The 9,215-nt window shown below is 41.0% G+C and overlaps 1 protein-coding gene across 1 annotated transcript in view; it reads right to left on the bottom strand.

Annotated features, from left to right (window-relative positions):
• The window catches only part of oatx (organic anion transporter X), a 35,249-nt gene extending 30,760 nt beyond the window's left edge, over positions 1-4,489 (bottom strand). The window contains exon 1 of the mRNA XM_079585001.1: positions 3,425-4,489. Within this exon, the coding sequence (XP_079441127.1) occupies positions 3,425-3,805 (381 nt within the window). The 5' untranslated portion in view covers positions 3,806-4,489. The remainder of the gene's footprint in view (positions 1-3,424) is intronic.
• Positions 4,490-9,215: the final 4,726 nt, after the last annotated feature.

Below are 9,215 nucleotides of genomic sequence, written 5' to 3' on the forward strand. Positions count from 1 at the left end.
AAGTTTTCGAGAGAATTCCACATGTAAAACTTAGCTATTTCATTTGCTAAGATGTCAGCCAATCACAGCAGTGGGCATTTACACTGAAGTCTCACAGCAGCCAATCACAGCAGTGGTCATTTACAGTGAAGTCTCACAGCAGCCAATCACAGCAGTGGGCGTTTACACTGAAGTCTCTCAGCAGCCAATCACAGCAGTGGGCGTTTACACTGAAGTCTCTCAGCAGCCAATCACAGCAATGGGTGTTTACACTGAAGTCTCACAGCAGCCAATCACAGCAGTGGGTGTTTACACTGAAGTCTCTCAGCAGCCAATCACAGCAGTGGGTGTTTACACTGAAGTCTCACAGCAGCCAATCACAGCAGTGGGTGTTTACACTGAAGTCTCACAGCAGCCAATCACAGCAGTGGGTGTTTACACTGAAGTCTCACAGCACCCAATCACAGCAGTGGGTGTTTACACTGAAGTCTCTCAGCAGCCAATCACAGCAGTGGGTGTTTACACTGAAGTCTCACAGCAGCCAATCACAGCAGTGGGCGTTTACACTGAAGTCTCACAGCAGCCAATCACAGCAGTGGGCGTTTACACCGAAGTCTCACAGCAGCCAATCACAGCAGTGGGTGTTTACACCAAAGTCTCACAGCAGCCAATCACAGCAGTGGGTGTTTACACTGAAGTCTCACAGCACCCAATCACAGCAGTGGGCGTTTACACTGAAGTCTCACAGCAGCCAATCACAGCAGTGGGTGTTTACACCGAAGTCTCACAGCAGCCAATCACAGCAGTGGGTGTTTACACCGAAGTCTCACAGCAGCCAATCACAGCAGTGGGTGTTTACACTGAAGTCTCACAGCAGCCAATCACAGCAGTGGGTGTTTACACTGAAGTCTCACAGCAGCCAATCACAGCAGTGGGCGTTTACACCGAAGTCTCACAGCCAATCACAGCAGTGGGCGTTTACACCGAAGTCTCACAGCCAATCACAGCAGTGTGGGCGTTTACACTGAAGTCTCACAGCAGCCAATCACAGCAGTGGGTGTTTACACTGAAGTCTCACAGCAGCCAATCACAGCAGTGGGCGTTTACACTGAAGTCTCACAGCAGCCAATCACAGCAGTGGGCGTTTACACTGAAGTCTCACAGCAGCCAATCACAGCAGTGGGCGTTTACACTGAAGTCTCACAGCAGCCAATCACAGCAGTGGGCGTTTACACTGAAGTCTCACACAGACACGCCCCTTCAAACAGAGCATTCAAATCAGAGGCTAAAATCAGCCAATCAGAGCAAGGCATGGGTTGAGGTCACCGGGAAAATACGCGGTTTTCAAAGAAAAACGTTTTTTTTTTTTTTAGAGCAAATCATCGCGCAAACAGTTTGCAGCACTAATTTCTGTCTGACGTCCATATTCAAACAAAGACTCGCGTGTTGTGTTCTTCTTCTTCTTCACTGGGTAGTGGCGCGCGTGCTGTATTGTGTCATTTCCGGTTCGTATTATCGCGTGATTTTCGTGACAAAACGTGGTTTGTAGACAAGATAGAATCGTTGGGTGACATAGTTGTTGTCAACTCCTGTAGTGCGTTACCTCCTGTAAGAAGCCTAAGTTGAAAGAAACTGGCTTTCACAACAGAATTGATCTGCTTCTCCATTTAAAAAATCACTGTCCGTTTTAACTCCCAGGTTTGTTACAACAGACTTAACATACGGTTGCAACACGGTCAGATCTATTTGTGTGACATCAGAAGTTTAAAAATCATGTCTTCAGTTTTACTCTCGTTAAAGTTTAAAAAATGTACGGCCATCCAGGCTTTAATATCATTAAAACAGTCAACCAATCAATCACGTTGTGTCGTGTGGTGTGAACAGCTCAACAACTTGAACACTCCTGATTTCAGAGAGCAAGTCATGTAGTGTGAACCGCACAGCTCAGCCCGACGTTTTAAAATCCTGTAGTGTGAACTTGCCTTTAGAATGATTTGAAAAGATCATCTTGTGCAGCAATATATATATATTTTTAAATATGACATGGCTCCATGTCTGCAATTTGTTCACATATCTCATTGCCGCATAAACCTAGAAGTGCAGAATTGGCCAAATTTAGACCTTTTAAAGGGCACCTATTATGGAATTTTGAAATTTACCTTTCATGTAGTGTGTAACATAGATCTAAGTGAACAAAAACATCCTGCAAAGTTTGAAATATGAAAGTGCACCGTATATAAAGTTATTGTCTTTCAAAAGTGAGAGTCGACTCTGAGTCATTTTTATGAATCGTTAGAAGACCGAAGCTTTTTCTCTGACTAGATGACGTCAACTTGTCAAGTTATTTGAATACGATACGCCCACTTATTGCGCTCCAAGGCCAGCAGGGAAACATCATGGCGACGAGACGCTGTGTTCTGAAGTGCGGCTCAAAAGCAAACTTTTTTCATCTGCCCAAGGAGGAGCATTTGAAGAATAAGTGGCTACAATATACAACTATACCACAGAAGTATAGTCCGAGCCTTGTGCTTTGCTCGCGCCATTTTGAAGAAGATTGCTTTACCAACTTAAATGCAATCAAACTTGGATTCGCGAGTCGGCTGATATTGAAGGAAGGTTCAGTTCCAAGTGTATTTGCATCAGCTTCCTCCTCCGTATCACAACCTGTAAGTGTTATTAATAATTGTTGCTTTTATGTTTTATGTAGCATGCTTAATAATTATTTTGTTTGTTGTGTAAGCACCGTTTAGCTTCTAGGTCTTCAATGGCAATTGTATTGAGATATGTGAAGTGTTTGTCGTTGTTTTCGGAGTTGTCTTAAAGAATAGAGTAATACCTCGTAGTAACGTAACTGCATTTTTTTTCTTTTTTTTTTTAAAAACGTTATGTTTATGCATCGGGCTAACGCAAACAAAGACTGATTGTGCTTTTACAATATGAACTCTGGGCTATGCTCGCTAACATAACATTACATGCTTTATCTTATTTTTAGTTTTTTACTACAAACTACAAAGCAGTGGACTATAATCATTATTATAACACAATTTAATTGATAAAAGCATCATTGTACTCCGTGTTAAACAATAAGTATTATCTCTGTAAACACTGCTGGGTCATCTGAACAATCGCAGATTAGCGTCGCGCAAAGGAGGGGTTTGAAAAATGAGTCGTTGAACGATTCATTTGGGAGTCGGTGAGCAAATCAGGTAAAAATAAATGCATATTATACGACAACAAAAGTGTTTTTTTGACATTGCATGCACGTAAAACTGTTGTTGGGGACTCCCACAACAACATTAGGAACATTTTAAATGTCATAATAGGTGCCCTTTAAAACTTTTCTGTTTTTTTTTCTCCTAAAACATTGGTACACCACAATATACATTTTGACCTATAATGTAGAGAAATAGGCCTACATTGTGTCAGAGCAAATTAAACAACTTACTTCTGATACTATAGATGAGCTGAATTCAGTCTTGTCATATGTCCAGCCATCAGCGCAAGCCTCGGTCTGCAGTTCAGTCGCATTTGTGTGACTCGGTTGGTCTGAGATTAAATGCCACTGAGTCTCAGTGTAGCGAGTGCATTTGGACAGTGTGAGTGATGAATCCAGTGGGATGAAGGCGCGCAGGACTGACGAGGCGCTCTCATTCAGTGCAGCCGTTATATTCGGTATGCGACAGTGATGCTCCGGTACACCAGCAGTAAAGTTATTTAGTAAATTCTGGCAAGCCATCAGAAGACCCGGGATGGACAGAAGCATGACATGGATCATCTGAAAGCGTCCAAACCCACCAACTTCCTCCAGAAGATCCGCAAAGCCCATACTGATCCGAGACTCCCGTAATATTTCTATCAGCGGATTGACACAACTCACCACGACTGAACTCTTTACCTTAAATGAAAAATACGCAAAAAACAAAAGCTATTTAAAACTTTGAATGATTAATTTTGGGGTTAATGGATGCCAAAGGAGTTTCTGATTTCTGAACACAAAGCATTCTTCCAAACACTGAGCTGAAGAGAATTAAAAGTCACCCCCTCCATGACACACACACAGAGTGCAATAAGTTTTAATCTGATTAAAATCCCCGGCACTGGAATTTTCATAAAGAGCTTGTGCAGAACAAGTGACCTTGAGGAAACCCGTTGAGAAAATAAGATAAGTCTCTTTCTTTACTTTTTTTTTATATGAATAAGAAAACAACGGTTTTGTTAAGTGCACTTTAAAAAAAGTTTGTCAAATATAAGCTGGTAACCAAAAATGCTATAAATAAACCAAGCTAACAGGGAATGTTCTCAGAGATTTGTAATGAACAAACATATTCCAGAAACGTGTTCATTCAATCATCTTTGTTTGCCCTTATAATTTATTTGCCTGTGTTTCCGTTCTCATCTGTCGGTTCTCGTTAACATTTATGCTGAGTTTGTTTATGTTTTCCTTTTGTTAATAAAGCCTGTTTACATTAATCGTCTTCATCGTGTTCCGCACCATGCTTTGCTAAAGCGTGACAATATCATCAATGCAATTTTTTTTCTTCTCTAAAATGTTTTAGTTGGACGTTCACCTAACATTTTTTAAATATCAACTCTTCTTTTAGAATGTTTAGAACATTTTAGAACATCAAAAGTAACATTCCCATAGTGTTTTCAAAATTATGGAATGTTCCCATGGGCCCTATTTTAACGATCTGAAACGCAAGTGTCAAAGCGCAAAGCGCAAGTAACTTTGTGGGCGGATCCCGGCGCTGTTGCTATTTTCCCGGCGGGATAAACGACTCTTGCGCCTGGCGCAAATCTAAAAGGTGTTGGTCTGAAGTCGCTTCATTATTCATAGGTGTGGTTTGAGCGTAACGTGAAATAAACCAATCAGAGCGTCCTCTCACATTCCCTTTAAGAGCCGGCTCGCTTGTTCCATGGCGGATCGCTATTATAACGGCGGATTTGCCGGCGCACGCCAGGAGCGGTTCACATCCGAGGAGACCGACGTTCTCGTCAGGGCCGTAAAACACAGAGAAGTGACATTGGGGATGATGGAGAAACACACACAAATTAGCTTCGGTTAAACAGGCGTATAATTTGGGTAAATGTGTAGCCTAATCTAGATTTTTTTATTTTTTTTAATGTAGATAGATCTTTTTTACATCTTCACGGACACAACAATGATTTCCCTCGTGTGTTAATATTTTTCCTTGTAATAATGTATGATTTGCAAAAATGAAAACTGCTGCATCTGTTTATATTAGAGAATCAAAGTGGATGCGCGTTAACACGCTACATTATGGCCAAGCACGCGCCCTTAAAATACCATATCACTAACGCGCAACGCGCCACTGACTTAAGACTTTTTTTTTCCTGGTCAGTGGCGCAATTGCTTTCTAAAACTGGAAAATAGCACCAGGTAAGTTTTGCGCCGGAACACGCCTCCTCTTTGCGCTGAACCGCCCCGCGAGCGCAAGTTCATTCCCTGATTTACCGACGTGCGTCTGTGGAGGGAAAAGTCCGCTGTGCGCGGGTGCAAAATAGGAATGATACATGCGTCGCTGTACAAAGTCAATTGCGCTGGGTGCAAGATAGGGCCCCATATGTTAAAAGTCTTTAAAAGTTTTAAACATTCAGAAGACTTCATAACTTAACTGGAAAGTTAGCAAAATATTAAAAAATGTTTTGTTTGCTGGGAATCTAAACTCTGATTTCACGTTCATGTTCATCCTAAACTGGACCTGTATTCACAAACATTTTAAAGCGGTCATGAATTGAGAAATCAAATTTTCCTTGATCTTTTGACTTATAATACCCCTTTTCCACCAGCAAGAACCAGGTGCTGGTTCAGAGCTAGAGCTAGAGCCAGTTCGGAGTTGGTTCTACTGACGGGTCCTCTAGAACCAGTTTGCTTTTCCACAGGCTAGAGAGCCAAAACAGAGCCAGATCTTACGTCACTGTGTATACATCTCATGTTGCCCAGCAACGCTAGCGCGGCAGCGCCAAACAAAAACACACCAGGCTTGTTCGAGATGGTTCGGCTTCTCGCAGACCGATCGCCGCGTGACATTAAAGCACTGCGAAAGCGATCCAAAAGCACAAGGAGTCGTATGTTCTCCAAACACTCCCGGAGCTCTGATCGGTCCGCTCCGCTCCGATGCATCTCGAACAAGTCTTACATCAACAAAGGCGATTTGCGTTACTATTCATGCTCATGGCTTTGTGAACCTACATCGGCATCCAAACACGGCGAATCAAACGCGTTCGTGCAGCTCGCCGTAACTTGCATAGACAGAGATTACAATCGAGCAGCTGTTAGCTCGATTAGCAGCTATTTTCAAAAATGGCGGTCACAAGTTTCTTTTCGTCTTGTTGGTCACGGTAACCCCGCCCCCAGCCCCTGACGCAAGCTGTTCTTACTTCTAGCCCAGCAATGTTTTGTGTGCTACTTTTACTGGTTCGGAGCTGGTGCTTTGGTGGTCGAAAAACAAAGAACCGATTTGAAACTAGGCTCTGGCTCCGAACCAGCACCAGCTCTGCCTTGGTGGAAAAGGGGTATAAGAGGTCATCGTACTAAAACAGCTTTTATGGAAGCTCAAAAAACAACTCATTACGGATTATGTCATTGAGTCATAGTGCGACAAAAGACTACCTCAGCAGGAGAAGATCATTGGGTGCTTCGCATTTCTTATTTGTGCATCCTCGTTTCCTTTTAAGTCTTGTGTAAAGTGCAACGTGAGTGTGGGTAGACGAGATCAGAGCCAAATATGTGTAGTCTTTGATTAGCCAAAGTTATAGTGAGGTGTGTTTGTGGTCTTACCACTTACATCATGTTATTGTTAATTATCTAGCCTAATTCTGAATTTACTACTTGTTTAGCTTACTACTTTGCCACTTTGTACCACTTCCTAATTCTGTCGATTGGTGTTCTTACAGAAATTTGCAAACAACTACAGGTAGAATCTTAGTTTTTAATTAGGTTAAGAGTGATCGCCACTTTTTGTATTTTTTTGTTTTAGTTAGCGTAGTTTATGTAAAGCATCGAATACGATGAAGATTTCAGTTTTGGTTCTACATTTTCTTTTTGGTTGTTAGTTTAGAGGGTGTGGGTCATCAGTTACGGGAATCATTTGGTTTTGATAATTTCTTTGATTTGGCGACATTCTTGTTTTCAATGTTTGTATTCTATTTTATTTATTGTTTTGTAACTTGTTAATACTAAATTTTTTTCTAATAAACTGTACTCAGTACTGCATGTTATTCCATTTCATTGGTTGCAGGGCTCCGAACCGGAAACAAAGATTTTAACAGGAAAGAAGTTACTATTGTGGCACTTGCGTGTGTCATTATATTATTAACATTTACCCAAAATCAAGGTTTTTCACCAGTGAATGTTGAAGATTTGTGTTTTGTCATTAACGGCCGCATTTGAGGCAGTAACATCAGCATTAAGTTTATATTAACTTACATGTTACAAGGGTTATTGTAGCTATGTGGGCACTCAGCTTTTCCTGTCATTTAATATATTTGGCCAAAATATTGTGTTATAAAAGATGAAGTGATTATGAACAGGCTGTATTGGCTATGATTAGAGGGAAAATACCAGACTATAAATACCAGGAGCTACTGTATGAGGTTTTACCGACAGTTTGAGGATCCTCTGCCTGAAGTCACAAGGTTTAGTTACAAGCTCTAGTATAAAGCTATTTTGTATAAAGTTCCATTTAATTTCTGGTATAAAGTATAGGCAATTGTTTTTTTTAATAAATGCTATTAATTGGTATTTTTTTTCTAATCAAACAATTTTTGGAACTGTAATATTAAAGAAGGTACGCATGAACAGAAACGTTAAAATGCAATTTTTCCTCCCCATTTTTAAGCCCTGATTGGTTGTTTCTATCGATTTCACATGTTGTATCAAATAGTAATTGCTATATCTCACTTAAATCATGTTACACAATCATCCCTCTATATAACATCAAGCACGTAACAAAGAGGAAGACTCAAAGGGGGTAAGAGTGCAAGTTTGAAATGTGGGACAAGGTACACCAAAAGCCACGGAAGTGGGAACCATTGTAAAGATTGAAGGAAACCCTGCTGACAAAGGAAAGTTCACACAAAAGGTAAAGATGGACCACTGAACACTACACATACACTCTAAGGCCAAAAAGCAGTCTTAACTACAAATCATTGGCTTCTAACAGTTAATGTGTAGTTTAAAATAAATTATCCTGGTTAGTTTGAGTTTAATGTGACACCAAGGGTCTGTCCTAATACACACACTTGCGGTATTAGCTCTTGAGAGCATGTGCATGCGTCAGGAAGAAGCTGCACAAAACTGTCCCAGAACTGAAAAGGCCAAGCTCAATGCTCTTAAAGGAACACTCCGACTTTTTGGGACTTTAGCCTATTCACCTTATCCCCCAGAGTTAGATAAGTCCATACATACCTTTTTCATCTCCGTGCGTGCTATAAGTCTGTTTGATGCACCCACCGCTAGCCTAGCTTAGCACAAAGACTGGATGTAAATGGTTGCAGCTAGCATACTAATCCAAATAAGTGACAAAATAAAACAAACATTTTTCTATTTACATGTTGTGATTTGTATAGTCACAGAGTGTACAAAAAACAAAGTCACATGAGACAGACATATTTTAACCGTATAAATACTGGGAACTATATTCTCTGAAGGCGAAGCAATGCTACTTGGGCGGAGTGATAACCGCAGCACCTGAGACGCGCCGTTGTTTCTTCTGTCAACAAAACCAACGTGACTATACGTGACCTCTAGCTCCGCTCAAGTGTTACTGGGACGACAGAGCGCGTTCGAGGCAACAATACTAACATTACAGGGGATACATGGAGCCCGTAAACAACTGCAATAGTAGTTACCACCCTATTCATATAATAGTGTCACTAACGTTACATTTGATCTAAGTTAGCTAATGGCACTGTTACAGTAACGTTAGGCTAAACATTAAAAAATATAACGGAACACTTACTGCAGCCGCTCCACTTTGTCCTGTATGTGATATCGATGGGATGGCCGTATCCTTCAGCACACGTTTCATGGTCCTTGTGGCAAATTCCATTTTTTGAAAATAGTCGTCCTCAGTGAAATGTACCGAGCAAACATAATGTCCCTTGATAATCTCATTAGGTGTGTTTTGATCAATATCCAGAGCAAGTATAGCCATTTCTTCATCCGGTCAGCGTTTTTAGTTGGAATTCTATGAAACATCATGGTATTACCT

Source organism: Phoxinus phoxinus (genome assembly GCF_949152265.1).
Source record: "Phoxinus phoxinus genome assembly, chromosome: 17".
NCBI lineage: Eukaryota > Metazoa > Chordata > Actinopteri > Cypriniformes > Leuciscidae > Phoxinus > Phoxinus phoxinus.